Source organism: Coturnix japonica, chromosome 8 (assembly GCF_054131305.1).
Source record: "Coturnix japonica strain WE chromosome 8, WE-NBRP24, whole genome shotgun sequence".
NCBI lineage: Eukaryota > Metazoa > Chordata > Aves > Galliformes > Phasianidae > Coturnix > Coturnix japonica.
The window spans coordinates 4,794,086-4,810,545 of record NC_140670.1 but is presented as its reverse complement, the minus strand read 5'-3'; the positions used below and the strand labels follow the sequence as shown (position 1 = coordinate 4,810,545).

The 16,460-nt window shown below is 47.5% G+C and overlaps 2 protein-coding genes across 2 annotated transcripts in view; both read left to right on the top strand.

Annotated features, from left to right (window-relative positions):
• Positions 1 to 13,327, top strand: part of PRKG1 (protein kinase cGMP-dependent 1) — a 304,417-nt gene extending 291,090 nt beyond the window's left edge. The window contains exons 12-18 of the mRNA XM_015866197.3: positions 1,989 to 2,078; positions 3,174 to 3,315; positions 4,850 to 5,013; positions 5,861 to 5,983; positions 6,081 to 6,143; positions 6,717 to 6,783; positions 9,301 to 13,327. Coding sequence (XP_015721683.1) covers positions 1,989 to 2,078; positions 3,174 to 3,315; positions 4,850 to 5,013; positions 5,861 to 5,983; positions 6,081 to 6,143; positions 6,717 to 6,783; positions 9,301 to 9,399 — 748 coding nt within the window. The 3' untranslated portion in view covers positions 9,400 to 13,327. The remainder of the gene's footprint in view (positions 1 to 1,988; positions 2,079 to 3,173; positions 3,316 to 4,849; positions 5,014 to 5,860; positions 5,984 to 6,080; positions 6,144 to 6,716; positions 6,784 to 9,300) is intronic.
• Positions 13,328 to 14,594: 1,267 nt separating this feature from the next.
• DKK1 (dickkopf Wnt signaling pathway inhibitor 1) lies at positions 14,595 to 16,171 on the top strand. Its single transcript, XM_015866201.3, has 4 exons — positions 14,595 to 14,856; positions 14,936 to 15,092; positions 15,285 to 15,395; positions 15,467 to 16,171. Exons 1-4 carry the CDS (start codon positions 14,680 to 14,682, stop codon positions 15,715 to 15,717), a joined length of 696 nt encoding a protein of 231 aa, XP_015721687.1. The 5' UTR covers positions 14,595 to 14,679; the 3' UTR covers positions 15,718 to 16,171.
• Positions 16,172 to 16,460: the final 289 nt, after the last annotated feature.

Sequence of the window (16,460 nt, the reverse complement as noted above, 5' to 3'; positions counted from 1 at the left end):
CAGGATAGAAACCAAACCCCTGTGACAAAGTACAAGGGCAAGTGTGTGGCAGGGCTGGCCACCCATCAGCTGCTAAGGGGGTATTTCCTTCACATGCAGATCTGCTGCAAGCATTGGCCAAAAGCCTGCCTGATCCCTGGGATTCCCCAGAAGCCCAGGCTTCACCTATATGTGATTCATTGGTGACAACTGCACGCTGACATCGTACCCAGCTGCAGTTTCCTTCACACTGTAACATTCGATTCACAAACACACTCCTGTTACCTAGGCTAGAGCCAAATATACCTTGCAGGCTATTTATTTCAGCAAATAGATCTATTTTCTGAAGCCTGAGCTGGCTTAGTATGTTGATGTAAAGGGAGGTGAAACGCACAGACAGCAGACTGAAGGGATATCTTGACACCATTTCCAAAATACCCACTCCTAAATAAAAGGCTGAGCCTACAGACATTTGCTGACAGAGCCACTGTGCTCATGGCTAATAAAATAATACCCCAGAGTTTCTTCATTCTCACCTTTTTTTTTACTCTTTCATTAGGCAAGTGGAAAAGAAGGATGCAGTAGCCACAGGTATAGGGCAGAGTGCTGAGAAATGGTGATGCGATGAACCATCCCAAACCTTTTCCTGTTCCAATCTAAGTCTGAAAAGGGAAAAGGTTACAAGAAGACAGGGTGAAGGAACAGCTTTTTCCTCTGCTTCATGACCTGACAGTTTCAATCAAAGCCCAGCTTCTAGTTCGATGCAGCCTTCCCAACACTCCTGCATAGAAGACTTCAGTCAGGCTGAGTTACCTGCTGCTGCTGCATCTAGTCATTTATTCCCATGTCTCTTGTGCCTGTCTGAAGCTAGAACACCACCACATATTCTGTTATGGTATTACACTTCATATGATTTTATTTGCATAGACACGTAAAATGACTGTGAAACATCACTCACAAAGCAGGCAGTTCAGATGAAGGCAATACCCCCAAACTCAATCCGCTCTTTTCTTTCCATATCATGCACCGATTCCTGTTCTTTATAGTAATAAGCCTCTCCTAGATACTTTTATACCCCTTGGAAATCCTTCATGGGGATGGAACTTTCTAAGCCATAAAGCCCAGCTTTTTCTTATTGCATAGGCTGGAAACTGGAAAATCTTCCCTGCTTTATCAAACTCTATGCCTGCTTTTCCCCACTGCTTGCAGCTCCAAAGGGATTTGGTATTGTCTCCTGGTTTGTGTCCTAAATTTATTCATAGCTTGTTTATACCCTTTTTTGGGCCAGGCCTGTAGCTGAGCTAATTTTTTTCTGGGTACTGCAATAAAAAACGGTACCATTTTGGTAGACTAATTGTGTTTTAAGATGTCAGCTAAAAGGTGGATTTTAAATGATCTTGAAGCAAGGACACAGTCTCTGGGATAGCAAGATGAGGAAGACAACATTGCTGAAGTAATATTTTCCTGTTTCATCGTGAAACCTTGGAAAAGTATTTTATTAAAGTGATTTAAATGCATTAAAGCAGGCAAGATGGCAGAAGAGGCCAGATAGCCCTCAATAAATCTTACTGATATTGAAACTAATAGCCCTACAGAACAAAACACAGTGTGGATTTGGTGAGGGGGCAAACAAGTGTGAACAAAAAGATCACATACACAGGCATTACTAAAGTGGTAGGGAAGCTTCTCTTAAAAGAGAATCTGGAAAGCCAAGTGTCAGGTTGTGCCGTTAGAAATGTCAGACTTTATTTAGTACTCAGAACAATCATGGCCTCTCCTTTTGCTGCAGTACACTTCATTCAAACGTCCATCCTTCTCTGCTGAATTATTTCCCTTGTGATACAAAGACTGATGAGGACTGAACTGACCTTCCTAATCACAGCACCAGCTCTGTGAGATCCCCCTCTTTCTTGTGCTTCCTGACGTGAAGCACATCGTCTGTGAGAAGTGGGAATGACCGGTGTTTGACTTTTATTGTGAATTTTCTATTATTTTCTTGTTCCCCATAGGCTCTATAGGACGTTCAAGGACAGCAAGTACCTGTACATGCTGATGGAAGCCTGTCTAGGTGGGGAGCTCTGGACAATTCTCAGGGACAGGTGAGTTTGAAGCAATTGTCTTTATCTTCCTTATCAAGAGCCTTTATCCTGCACGGGCATAACCTGGGTCTTAACATTCTGGGTTTAATTTACGTTCCCCAGACAGTGAAGAAATGATGTTCTCCTATGCAGTTAACTAGAATCAAAGGGAATCCAGTTAGTACTGAGAATACACTTGGGACTGGTTTAGGTTGTCTCCAGCGTGGGAGCCAAGATCATGTACTGAAGCAACAGCTGGGCACCATGAGGTTGGGGCACAGAAGTGCCATGGAAAAAAATAGTCTGAAAGCATGTAATGAAATACCGTGTCGCAATGCACGAGCAAATGTGGTGCTGGTATTTCCTGTCCTCAGAGGATTTGACCTTGCAGCATTTTGGTTTGGATGTGTGTGTGGAGGGAAGAGGGAGGTGGCTGTGCAGTGTGTGTGGTACGTGCATAAGACAGCACTGCAGGCAAGAATCGCATACAGGTATGTAGTAGAATTGTAATTGGAACGTAGTTTAATGACATTTGGAAAGCAAAGGAAACACATTATAAAGATTGATGAAGAAGCAAATATAAAATTACTTTTAATTAATTATCCATAATGAATTTGTATAACTCTTTCCTTTTCCTAACACCATCTCTGGACCATTAAGATGAGCAGAGTAGCAAAGTTAGCAAGAGCTGGAATATATTCTTCATCTTTGTCAGAGCCTGGTAATTCCATCCTGAATTCTCTCAGCTGGAAATTGTGGTTCTGCTGCCACCTAGCTTAGAGCTGCCTTTGAGCTCAGCCAAAACTCCTTGCAAACTGCACCAAAACCAGCATCTGAAAGTGCACCTTATGCTGAATTTATGTTTAACACTTAGCAACAACTGTGTTTTTCCTGTCTTTTATCTCAGTTGGGAACATTATTATGGGAGCTCTTGATTTCCATAGCTCAAAATCCTTTTCTCGCCCAAGAGTCAAATATTATCACTCAGAAATCACCTTTTGCATAGAAGATACTTATCTGGCTTCACCACAGTGGCAGTGATAATGGCATATTGTAACAGCTCAGTCTTGCATGTACAAATCCCTTCATTGTTTTTCCTCTTCTTGTTTTACATAGAGGTTCGTTTGAGGATTCAACAACCAGGTTTTACACGGCGTGTGTAGTTGAAGCTTTTGCCTATTTGCATTCCAAAGGAATCATTTATAGGGACCTCAAGCCAGAAAACCTCATTCTGGATCATCGAGGTTATGCCAAACTGGTGAGTGTTTGCAATGCCCAGTTTTGAAGGAAAAACAAAAAGAAGAAACAAAAAGACATGATTTCTGACTTTTTTCTAGTGTTAGGCAACTGTATTGTGGGTAAAGAACACAGCATTAGCCATAAGGGATCAGAAGAGGAGTCCACCCAGCCCACAGTCCAATTCCTTATGGTGGCCGCCAGTAGATTTTGAGTTGCAGTCAGGGCCAGCATGTTATAACTCGTCACTGGAATGTTTTCCCAACCTCCTGCAGACTCCATGGCTGAGCTGGAGAACACTAATTCTGGCTCTGTAGCCAGAATTCTGCTTGAAATTCAGGGCAGCAATCCTGAAGTGGAAATGCTTAGAGAAGAGAAGCAGGAGAAATCCATCCACCTATTTTCAAGCTTCTGAAAAATATGGGCAGGACTTGTACTTGTGAGCTTTATAGATATCAAGTGATGCCGCGCCCCCCCCCCCCAGGGTTTCAACGGAGCAACATCTCTGCCTCTTAGGCTGGAGACTCTTCCCTGCCTTTGGAAACTTGGGACTGGTGCTCCCAGGGAGCAACAAGTCAGACCATCACCATCATGGGCATTTATGGCCCAGTAGCAGCCAGCATGTGTCACTCTGACCCTCAGCTTAATGAATGACAGCAAAGTTTGACCTCTCCAGCATTCTCATGGATTCAAGGGTTCTCATGAGGTGGGTTAGGTACCAGACTGTCCTTTTCCCCACCCCAGGAAGATCTGGCCCAGGGACTGCTAGTCCCATCACCATCCCTTTGCTCCTTAGACATGTTGATTTCCTTGGTTTCATCCATGATAAGCAGGGAAGTCTCTCAGATCCCACAGTGTGACTGATCCTGCTTCATGTGGGATTGTCACTATTTAGGGTGGCAGTTTAGGATGCAGGTGCAGGAAGATGTAGGAGCATTTCAGCCATCAAGGAACAGCAGAGTGTGCTACAGACCACAGCAATGGGCGAGCACAGTGCCAGGGCAGGGCAGGGCAGAGCTATAAATACTCTAAGCCTATTAACCTGAGTTCAGCTCAGGCCCCAAAGGTCGGCTTTGGTTCCCTATGTAATCTCATTTTCTGAGATTGCCTGTAACATGCTATGCTGTGCTATAGGTTGTAAGCTGAGCCCACCAGTGCACTGCAGTTGATTGTACTACACCACTCTTTGATGAGAAACCTGAACTCTTCACTGGATATTTCAGAAAGTATTTTGCCCAAATAGTTCTTTGCACAGGGACTTACTTAAAAAAAAAAAGTCAACGCAGGCTTATGTGAAGTTACATCTCCAAGAAGTGTTCAGCGCTGTCATTTGTTCTTCTTCCCTCACGAGGATCTTCTCTTGGCATTATGAAGGGTAAATCAGCAAAAAGGTCACTGCAGTTGTCTGGTTCTTGAACAGCCCGCAGTGTTTTGGTTGCAATAATACTCCCACAAGGAAATCTTCTTTCTGCTTTGCTTCACTTCAAGAGAAACCGAGTGCATGGCTGACATTCCTCCTCTTGCTCCGCTCTGATGCTATTCTCCTCCTTTTGCAGGTTGATTTTGGCTTCGCAAAGAAAATAGGATTTGGAAAGAAAACATGGACTTTTTGTGGAACTCCAGAGTACGTAGCCCCCGAGATCATCCTGAACAAAGGTCACGATATTTCAGCAGACTACTGGTCACTGGGAATCCTAATGTATGAACTCCTGACTGGCAGGTATGGGCATCAGAGCTGGCGGAGCTGCTGGAAAAGGATCCAAATGTTTCTGCCATTGTCACCCTGATTAGACGACAGGGAAGATTCAGAGCAGGCGTGTGCTGGAATAGCAGAGTGAAACTTCAGTGCTGTGCTGCTGAACATCACGATGAATTCTTCTTTTTAAGTCAGTTTCTATGCAGATCTCTTGAAAGGCAACGCGTGAGCAGGTTTTTTAGGAAACGTGTGTGAAATGACACAGTATTCTACCCTAATTTTTATTTCCTGGCTCCTGTAAACTGAAAATGAGCTGAATGTGGTGGGGAAAAGGTTTATAAATCAAGCATGGAAGGAAGGAGCATGTATGTGGTAGTGCAGCCCAAAGCAAGCAAATTGTAGCATCTACTTTTAGGAGCACTTCATCTGCCTACTACTCTTCTTCACTTAACTTGTCCCTTTTCTGTTAAACCATTGGAAACCTAATTAATCCCCACATGTCACAACGTGAAATAGAAAATAAGGCAGCAAGCACAACTTGGCTCCTTGTTCCTTAGGCTGCTGGCCACAGGCTGTCTTGGAAACAAGACATTTGGCATATATTGCTCGAGGAAATATGACTTTACTCTTTAGTACTTCCTTCCAGTCAGCATCACTTAAATCCAGTCTATAGTAGAGACTCTTGGATGAGAAATTGTGATAGACCATTGCTAGTTGATAGCTAACTTCCCTCAATTCACAGTTCCACAGTAGGATACTGCATTTTGCTTGGTGTTTGTTATCTGTTTGTTTGTTTCCTTCTTAAATCAAGCTTCAGTGCTGTTCTAAACATAAATTTTTAACCTTCTTTTTTTTTCTTTTCCCTCTGAAGTCCCCCTTTCTCAGGCCCAGACCCTATGAAGACCTATAACATAATATTAAGGGGAATCGATATGATTGAATTTCCAAAGAAGATTGCCAAAAATGCTGCTAATTTAATTAAAAAACTATGCAGGTAAATGCATGGAATGTAATCACTTTTCTCTTATTTGTAAAGAAATGAGTTGTTGGAAGTATGAAGAAAGTAAACTAACTTGGTATTTATTTTATAGGGACAATCCATCAGAAAGATTAGGGAACTTGAAAAATGGAGTGAAAGATATCCAAAAGCACAAGTAAGTGACTTCCCAGCCATCCGATGCTATGACCTCCCAGAAACATGCATTTCAAACAATTCCATTTTCAGCCAAACCTGCATGTCTTAAGGTTCCTTGACCTTCTCCTCCTATTGTTCTTTAAAGTCTAATTTTTGCTTCCATCCCCAAAGCGTTAGAAGTGTGTTGGACAGACATTTTGGGGTGGACACAACTCACTACTCAGCTCAGAGCTCGCTATTCAGCCCAATGACATTAGCCCATTAGACATTACTGTCTGGCTGTAAGGGGGGGAATTGGCCATATAGGAAGGAAAAAACAGCTGCTAGGACACCTGTAGGGAGGAACAGTTTTCCTCTGAGCGCTGGTAATTTGTACTTAACCATGATGTCCCCACTGGGTTGCGATATAATCCATTTTCAGCCAAGAAAACGTATACAAACGTGATCACAAAAATGATGAAGGCGATTTGGGCAATTTGAAGAACATGGCTGCAGGAGTTAAAAGCTACTGTTTAAGCAATTTAAATTTCAAGATCTCATATTTTAGCCACATGTCTAACTTCCACCTGCTTTCTTCTTCTCTCCCTTCCAGATGGTTTGAAGGCTTTAACTGGGAAGGGTTACGAAAAGGGACACTGACACCTCCTATAATACCTAGTGTAAGTTTTACTGCTGCTTTTTTGTTCCCAGCCAATATGTCTCTGTAGAATGAATTTTCTGAGCTTTGGACACTGGTCTGCTATAGTGAAGTGGCGACAGCACGTGCTTTATTTCATTTGGGTGTGCTTGGCAGAGATCAAAATAAAGCAAAATCCAATTTAAGAAGTCAATTCAGATACATTTCCACCTATACTTTGTCTTCTGGCAGTTTCTTCCAGCAGAAGGCTTTGTAGGGGCATGACTGTGATGAAATGCTCTTGACTGCCCAGGCAGAATCACTCACTACTATGTGGTTTTCTCTTTTTCACCTGCTGCGCATGTTTCTTCATCCACTTTGCACATTCCAGTAGGGAGCTGCTACTTTCACCCCTTTTCTCAGATGTGACCTCTTTCTTTCTCCTTTATCCCTTTTTCTTTTCTTCCTTTTTCTTTCTTTTTTTGATGGGCAAGTGGGATTTGTATGCCATCTCCCTTTCTTTTGCATTAACCTTTCCTTCTTCTTTTCTTTTGTGCTTGTTACCCTTTTTTCCTGCGTCCCTGTCCTACATGAAAAGCCCTGTTACTGACTGGTTTATGTTTAACTGGGAGCAGACTGGAGGTACAGCTCTATTCGTTTTCCTTTGCAGCAAAGCTCTTCCTTTGATGTCTTTGTGAGCTCTTTACCCACAAAGCCCGCTGCAAAGGGAAACCAAACAGGATTAGCTGATAGAAATTACCTTGGCCCCTTCTGTTCGGCAGCCTCCCCTCCTTGTTTCAACTTAATCCCTTTCTCTCCATGCCTCTCCCAATGGATCAACGAGAGAATGACATTAGCAATCGTGTTTAATTGCACCCCTTTGCTCAGTCCGCCCGTGGTCCTGTACCTCCTGCAGCAGCAGCAGGAATGGCTCCAGGGTTGAATCTGCCATCCCAAAGTTTCCTAATGTCTAGGAAAGAGCAAGGGGGTTTTATGTCCCCCCATTTCCCTATGGGCTACCAAAGTCACTGGCAGTCAGCTGAAGAAATGTCTGTAGCAGAATCCACAAACAGCCTGTAAATGTTTTATAAATCAAAACTGCTTTTTTTTTTTTTCTTTCAGTTAAGCTGATTTGCAATGACTGTTAATTTTCCAGTAACTGCTAATTTGTTTGCCACATTTCAAGTCAGACAATGAAATCAAGTTTAATTCCTTATATCTAGTTTCAATTCCTGATTTACCTGTGCATTGTGCAGGATGCTAGTGTAGCTGAAAATGCCAAGAGAAGGTTTTATAGTTGTTTTAGTGGATTTTTAGCTCAGCAAGAGCATTTACAGGGCTAATTTTACCCAGTGAATGTATCAACCCTGCATGTCTACCCCTCCAACCAACCAACCAGCAGTGGTGACTTCAATGGTACCTGCTGTCCATGAGTATCAACGGCTCCATGACACACAGATCTCTTGTACTGTAATTCTTCACAAGATCTTATGTTGGTAAGAGACCAGACAGGTGGTACCAACATCTGTGCTTTATCCTCTTGGATGGAGATGCTTCTACCAGAGAGAGAACTCATTTAGGGATGTGCTGAGTAAACCGGAGAGACGTGGTTCAGCACAAGGGACCATGGAGGAAAGCAAAACTCGGGACTCATCAGGGATGAGGACCCTATGGGTAAGGGTTCTCCAACTCAATGGTGCTGTTATGTTACAAACTATGTTAGTTATAAGCTTTGTTTATAAGCTTTGTTACAAGGTACGTTAGTTACGAGCTTTTTGTTTGTTTTCACAACGAGTTGAGTATTCGAGCTCAGTTCTTCCCCAAGACATTTTCAGCAGCTGGTAGATGCAGCTGAATAGTGAATTATCTAGTAGCAGATACATCTCATGGACTACAGATTGGCTAAAAAATAAGGCAGGTGTTTCTTGCACAGGTGCTCAAGGTGCTGCTTCAGTATGACACTGATTATTTTGGCCTTGGGAGCTGCTGGTCTATTCTTTTTACTGTTTTTTTGTTTGCATGTTTGTTTTCCCAATTATAAATAATTAGAAAGAAAAAAGAAATGTATATGGTCTTCATAAACCTATTTAGTGGTTGAAACTCGTCTTAATTAATTGGAAATTCAGAAATGCTCTAGGAATATCAGTATCTCAGATAGGCTCCGTGGGCTGAAAAATACTCAGACCAGAGGCCCAGCTCACATCCTCAGATTCAGGATCCTGGAGACATAAATTCCCAGTTCTGGGCTCTGGGGAAGAAAGGTGTTCCTGGCGTTCCAAGTCTTTTCTGCCAACCTTATCCCAGCGGGTAGAAAAGTTCTTGAGGCCTCTCAAGGGCCTTGGTCATTCACATCAATATGAACTTCATTGGCCTGCTGCAGCTAGCATTTTCTGGTCCATAGCTGTATTTCTGGGACCAGAGCACATAAAAAGAATTTAAAAAAACCCCACCCACTGAATACTTTTGAATGATTGCTGTTGTGAGATGAAGAGATTTGTAGAGGTTCCCAAAGACAGCTCTGATGATGGTCCCCATCTCTTTCACTCTGTCCTTTCCACAGGTTGCATCTCCAACAGACACAAGCAATTTCGACAGCTTCCCTGAGGATAATGATGAACCACCCCCTGATGACAACTCAGGATGGGACATAGATTTTTAATGTATTTCTCTTACCTGCTTCTGCCTTGCTGAAGACAGCTTTCTGGGACATGGCTGCCAGCGAAACCGAAAGAACCGGGGAGGATTCGTGCTCGGGGTCACCATGATGCCTTGATTGATGCTGCTACAGTAACTACAGTGGCATTAGGACTTATTGCTTAGATGACAATAGCGCTCTTCATGTTTTATGTTCAGACTTAATCTAGCAGTTGACATGGTGGTCCTGACACAAAGCCTTTCACCAGTAGAGAAATATGATTTTTATCACTGCAGTGATCTTGCTACGCTCTAATTACAAATGTTGAAGGATTAGTAGTGTAAGACACAATTAATTCTAGCTGCAAGGTACTGGCTTTATCAGTAGGATCAGTAGTAATTTATTTAATGCTGTAGCGAAATACAGTACAGGATTTGGGCTCCTCCCACACTCAACTCGGTAGGTCTTCCACTGTTGGCCAGTTTAGGAACAAAGGAGGACCACAACAATACTGGTCAAAGAGTTATGTTAAAGCAGTGGTACAGTTTGTCCTTTTTCTTTCAAAGCGGTATTCATAACAAGACTGAATGTTACTCTTCTTCTTTCTTTCTTCCTATTTTTCTTTTTGTTAACCTGGTGAAACAAAAGCACAACTGCTCTAGATCCCGTTAAGGCAAACATGGGTCGCTTCTCTTATACACAGAGAACATAAAGTAACATGACGTGTTTTTTTCCTGTCCTTTGGTACAAATACGTAAGTGCATGAAAAAAATAAAAAAAAAATCATAAAACTCTCAGTTTCACATATAAAATAGTGTTTAAATAATGGTCCTGTAGTAGAGCGACAGCAGCCAACTGGTCTTATCAATGAGCTATTAGGCATAAAACTAAGCTTAACTAGTACCTTTCCAGAACCCAAAGGAGAAATGTAAGACCCATAATGCATTTTATAGGTGCTATGTACATCCCTCATCTGTGAATATACCGATTCAGTCAGCCACCCTTTCAGAAATATGTAGCAAGAGGCATCGTTCTCCATCATTCTCGTAGAACAGATGAGTTTACATCTCTTCCATGTCTGCATCTCTTCCATGTTAATTACAAAGCCGATGAAGACAACAATAATGTGTGATGGAGAGCCAGTTTGCTTACACTGTTTTTAAATTGCCCTTAAAAATGTAATCCTAATGCCTCGTTGAACTAAATCAGAAGGAGTTTTGCAGGAAAGTTGGCTGAATGACATGGAAACCTGATACTTTGTGTGTTTGTGTGAGGCCTGCCTTCTCTCCGACACACCATGTCCCCAATGACCGCGTTTAAGGCCTGAGGATGGCCAAAGCCAAGTCGGCTCGTATGAAAACAGAGCAGAGGGAAGGATGGTGGTGTGTGTACATCTTCCCCTGGCTTCCACTACTTTGTTTTAGTGAAGCCTCTTCTCATTTATACAGGCATAACAAGGGAATCCTGTTCTATATGCCTACTTGCATTATACGTGGGACGTGAAACGTATCCCTTTGTACCAACAAGAAACATCAGCTTTCCATCTCTCTAACAGACCTCCAAATGAGCTAACACTGCCCCATTTGATCTCAAGAGCTGTTACATACACTAGCAATCAAAAAATAAACTTTTGCTGACCAGTGCTCAGAGAAAATTCCTTCTCCAACACTGAATCTTCTCCATGTTCCCATTGAAAGCGACTCACTTAACAGTGCATGTTAAAAAGATGTTTCCCCTGCTTCTTTTAGAGCAACTGCAATGTCTGCTGCTTGCCAGCAGCCTAGAGAGCTCACTTGTCATGGGCCCCTTCAGACCCAGTCCGTTGGCTGACTTCTCTCCACAGTTGTGCACAAGGGAAGGGCAATGACATCCACACTTGGACACCAGGTTATTCCTGTGCTCGCTCATCCCGCGCAGCATGCATGTTGAGATTTGTTTGCCTTGAAAACTGTAGGGAAAAGACAGACACTGCGTCTACCAGGTATCTCTTGTATAGGACTAGCACTTGCTTTTCCACAGAAGGGTTGAAAACACTGAAAGCAAACGCTGAACTCTAGGGCTAAAATACTCACCCATCATCCAAGCGGACAGGCAGATGGGCAGCGGCCGCACTACAGCTGAGTTGGTTATCCACCTCCTTCCAGATTTTCACTCAGTGCTGTGGGCGCCACGGAGGAGAAAAGCTGGTGCATCTGTTGGCCTTCTGCAGAACAGAAAGGAAAGGCTGCCTCAGTGTGTAACTGAGCAGCTGAGGCTTGGTTGCCTTTGAGCAAAGGGTGGCCAGGAGTGCCACAGCTCTCAGGGCAACTCAAATCCTTATGGGAAGAAAGGTTTCAAGGGGCTGATGAGTTGTTTTCTTCCTTCCTGCCCGTTTTCCTTGTGCCACACATGAGACCTGCATCGTGTGGCATGCACTGTACTGAATATAGATTTATTTTGGTATCGGACACCTCATTCAACTTCTTCCATCACCTCTACCCGGCACCCTTTAAACTTAGCATATGTGTATTATAGACGCCTTCATTTATAAGTAATATATTTGAGTTGCATTATATATATATATATATATTCACAACTGATTGCCTCTGTGTTCCCACATGCTGTCCTTTCTTCTTTGTCTCCTTTTTTAATAGATGGGACGGCGGTGTATTTACGTAAGGGGATATCAGCTCCCGTATTTAAAGCAAGTGTATTACGGTCGGTGTCATAAGAGACAGATGATCTGTAGCTTCTTACAGTGCTGCATTATTCATAGCAAATTCTTATTTAACAACAGGACCACAAGCAAATATTTCTGTAAATAGATATTTTCGTGTTGATATTTTGTGGTACACATATAACTTTTTATTTAGAGTTCCATGGCATTACTTCTTCATTCTCTTATTTGTAATGTAATGTTTTTAGATCCAAGTAGACTTGAATTAATGTCATAATTGTCAGTATTATTAAACTTTATGTCAACTGTACTGTTACTCATCGTCCCATAGGTTTAGAACACGATAGCTATCTGGCATTGTTGCAAGTGCCTTAAATCCATGGCATCCTATAACAAAATACAAATTTGGTGTTATGCTGCATGACAAAGACAAACACACCTCAAAATGTTGTCCTTTCTTAGCTTGCTGCGTTTTACAGTTCTTTCTGCTGACAATTTATAAGCCTTTATTATATAATATTGATGAATTACAGAAATGATGAAGTCGTTCTCTTATTTCTGTTCAATGTACCAGAGCTGTGTATCTGTTAATGAGATACAGAGTCATTTCTGTGAAATGTATAAATGTATGTGCGGGTCAAATTAATATATGACATCCTATCAGTCTGTACACAGGTATTCCTGTTCCGCTATGCCGTGCAGCTCCAGCCCACCGTGCAGTCCAGCTCCCATCATCTTTTATAAACCCATCCTCAATGTCCTGCCCAGAAAAAAAAGGATACAAATAAAAAGATGAGCACCTGAATGCGACTTGCCACCGAGTCTCTGTCATGAAACCAAATGCCCCCATGAAAGCGAATGTTCCCCTGGGGGACGCAGCCCACCACGGAGCTGCCCAGAGCCTCCTCACTTCTCCCACCAGCCCAGCAGGTGCTGTGCTGAGACAAGGGCAGATCCCAGACGTTAGCAGCCAAAGGGAAGTGTCGTTTGGAGTTTGTCTCATCCTGAGTCCGATCCATGCTGTTCTGACACTGGTCCTTTATTTTTACGTTCTATATTTCTCTGTTTTTTCTTATTACAATGGATTCTACATGCAAGAGTTTTTTGTTTGTCAGAAAAGAAACACGTCTGTCATCCAATGGTCGTCAACCAGTTGCACTCTTTTGATGTAGATTTAAGAACTTCTTTTTCATAAACTTAACCGCTTTTGTTTTGCTCTGTATTTTCCCTGCAGCTGTAATTGCTGAGTGCCTGTTGTATACTTTATAGAGTTGAAATAAAAATAATTACTTTTGAGCAGCGTGTTGACATCTGTCTTCAGCAGGAGTCGGCTTGGGGGTGGTTCTGCTGTTCGGCTGGGTTATTTTACCCCTGCTTTGTGGTGATCTGAAGTAGGAGACAGTGAGCCAAGCACAGTGTTGTGTGACACTGCAGAGAGATGCGGTTGCTGTGATCAATAGGCAGTGGACATGAACATCCCAATGGGTGGGTGGGGGTCCTGCATGACACATCATGGGCATCTCCAGCCCACGTTACTCCGTGACCACACAGAGCAGTAAGCATCCTTACAGCACATTTGCTCTTCAGGGGTGAGCGGTACACCTGGTGCTTTCCACGCTGCTACTAGGAGCAGGTGCAGGGCATGTAGGGCACAGAGACCTGATGCCAGTTGTGATCAATACCTACCCCAGAGCTGCTCGCAGGTGGGGCTGTCCCTGTCCCTGCTGTCACAGAGGATGAGTGCTGGGAGAGAAGGCAAAAAGCTGACACTGCCAGGGGACAGGGCTGGTCCCTCCTGGGCAGAATGCACTGGGGCCACATGGCTTAAGTGTGGCAATGGGGCACAATGGCTGTCAGCAGCCGCACCGGACACCAGCTTGTGGCCCAGTGGGAAGGAACGATGCCAGAGCTCAGCAGCGACGTGATGGGGATGAGCCTGATCCCCGCCGGTACCTGCTCAGGCGGTACCACCATAAGCCATAAGCATCACTGTCAATTTGAGCCGGGGCTGCCCATTCTCCCGGAACGGGGCGGCCCATTCTCCCATTAAAAAAATTAAATACAATAAAAAGAAGTGAGGAGCGCGACGCTACGGGCGCGTGTGGCCAACGGAGCTCTCCTCGCTGCAGTACCATGTCGTGGCCGCCAGGGGGCGCAACGGCGCAACGGCGCCGTCGGGGGGCCCCGAGGGCGAGGGGCGGGGGGAGCCGCCCCCCTTTGATCTCCGCGCATCAAAGGCACAGCCCGGCCCGGCCCCGCTCCCCCCGCCGCGGCGCAGCCCCCCCGGCCGAGGTCAGCCGAGTGCACGGGGGGGCTCCGACGGGGCGGGCTCTCATCCAGCCCCCCCAAACTCCGCGGGGCCGGGGGTGCGGAGCGGCCCCTTCCTGCGGGTCTGCGCTGGCGCCAGGAAGGGAGCGCGGCGGAGCTACCGCCGCCGTTGCGAAATCCCCTCCCTCGGGGGGGGGGGAACAGCGGCACAGCCCCCCGGGGCCCTTTGAAATCCCATCCCTCCTCCCCGAAGGGCGGGCGCAGGAGGCAGCCCCCCGGGTATAAAGAGGCAGCGGCGGGCAGGTAGCGCTGCTCGGGGGCACGGAGCGCGGCGCTGAAGTACGGACGGGACGGGGCGGACGGGTCGGGACGGACGGGCGATGCGGGCTCTGCTGGCGCTGCTGGCGGCCCTGAGCTGCGCGGGGCGGGCGGGGGCCGGCGGCGGCCTCAGCTCTAACGCCATCAAGGTGGGGGCGGCCGCCAGCGCCGCCCCCGCCGCCGCCGCCCCCGCGCCCTTCGACGGCAGCAACAAGGCGCCGCCGGCCGCCACCCGGCAGGTAGGAGCGGGGCGGCCCGGGGTCTGCCGGGGGTTACCGGGCGGTGGGAAGCGGCGCTGACTCCTCTGCCCGCCCGCAGCCTTTCCCTTGCTCAGAGGACGAGGACTGCGGCCCCGACGAATTCTGCGGTGGGGCGGCCCGCGGCAGTGGCCCCCCGCTCTGCCTCGCGTGCCGGAGACGCCGCAAGCGCTGCCTACGCGACGCCATGTGCTGCCCGGGCACGGCCTGCAGCAACGGTGAGGGGCGGCCGGGCCGGGGTGGGGGGGCGAGCGTGGCGGGGATGGGATGGGATGGGATGGGATGGGATGGGATGGGATGGGATGGGATGGGATGGGATGGGATGGGATGGGATGGGATGGGATGGGATGGGGGGTGGGAAGTGGACACGGGGGGGCTGACGGCGCCGCCTCCCCCTCCCCGCCCCGCAGGGCTCTGCACGCCCCCCGAACCCCCGCCCGGCGCTCCCGAGCTGGACGAGCCCGGCCCCGAGGCGCTGCCCCGACGGACGCCCGCTCCCGCCTGGCCGCCCGACGCCAAAGGTAAGCACGGCCCCGGGGAGCGGCGCGGCCGCGGGCGCCGTCGGAGCTCGGCACTGACCTCCCGCCCGCAGGTGAGGAGGGCGACTTCTGCCTGCGCTCGTCGGACTGTGCGGCGGGGCTGTGCTGCGCCCGCCACTTCTGGTCCAAGATCTGCAAACCCGTCCTGCGCGAGGGGCAGGTGTGTACCCGGCACCGCCGGAAAGGAGCCCACGGCCTCGAGATCTTCCAGCGCTGCCCCTGCGCCGAGGGCATGGCGTGCCGCCCGCAGCGCGACCGCGGCGGTCCCGACGCCTCCCGCCTGCACACTTGCCAGCGGAACTGAGCGACGCCGGGGGGCGGACCGAGGATGGACGGACGGACGGACGGACGGACGGGGGGACGGACTCTAGCCCCGCTCGTGGGAGCTCCCCGCTGTGCGCGCAGCCGGAGCGGAAGGTTGTTTCTCGAGGGAACTACACTTAAGCGACTGATTGCAGTACGTTACTGTGTTGTGAATATGGAGGTGGCACTTAGTGTACAGACGTTCCGAGTGAGCCGCCCGGGCGCTCCTCCAGCCGGGACTGGGACGTGGTACGCGGTACGCGCTGGGTTTCCAGTTGCGCTCGATGGACGCGGCCGCCCCTTCAGGTGAAGGGCAGCCCACGCTGCGCGGTGCCACGCTCCGGGGCGATGCCCCGCGGAGGCGGCGGGGTCGCAGAGCGGGACCTCAGCGGCCCCGGCCCTGAGCCGTGCGGTCGGCGCCGCTCTGGGCACAATAAAGTCTATTTTTCGCTTCACGTGGCAGTACGTCGCTGAGTTCTTCCCTCTGGGGTGGCGTGGAGGGAGGGAAAGGTGCGGGTGGGAGGGTGGGAGCCCTCCCGGCCCCTTGCAGTGCCGTCTGCGGGGATGCTCCTGAGGCACAACCTCCCTTTTGGTGCTTTACCGCGACCTGACCTCCAGCACTAATGCCTGTGGCATTAACTCTCCTGCTTAGAGACCTCCGGGGCTGCCCAGACAGCTGACATACCGAGACAGGGACCGAGCCTGACAGAGCTCCCTGCAGTGTGCCCGTGCACCGAGGGTGGC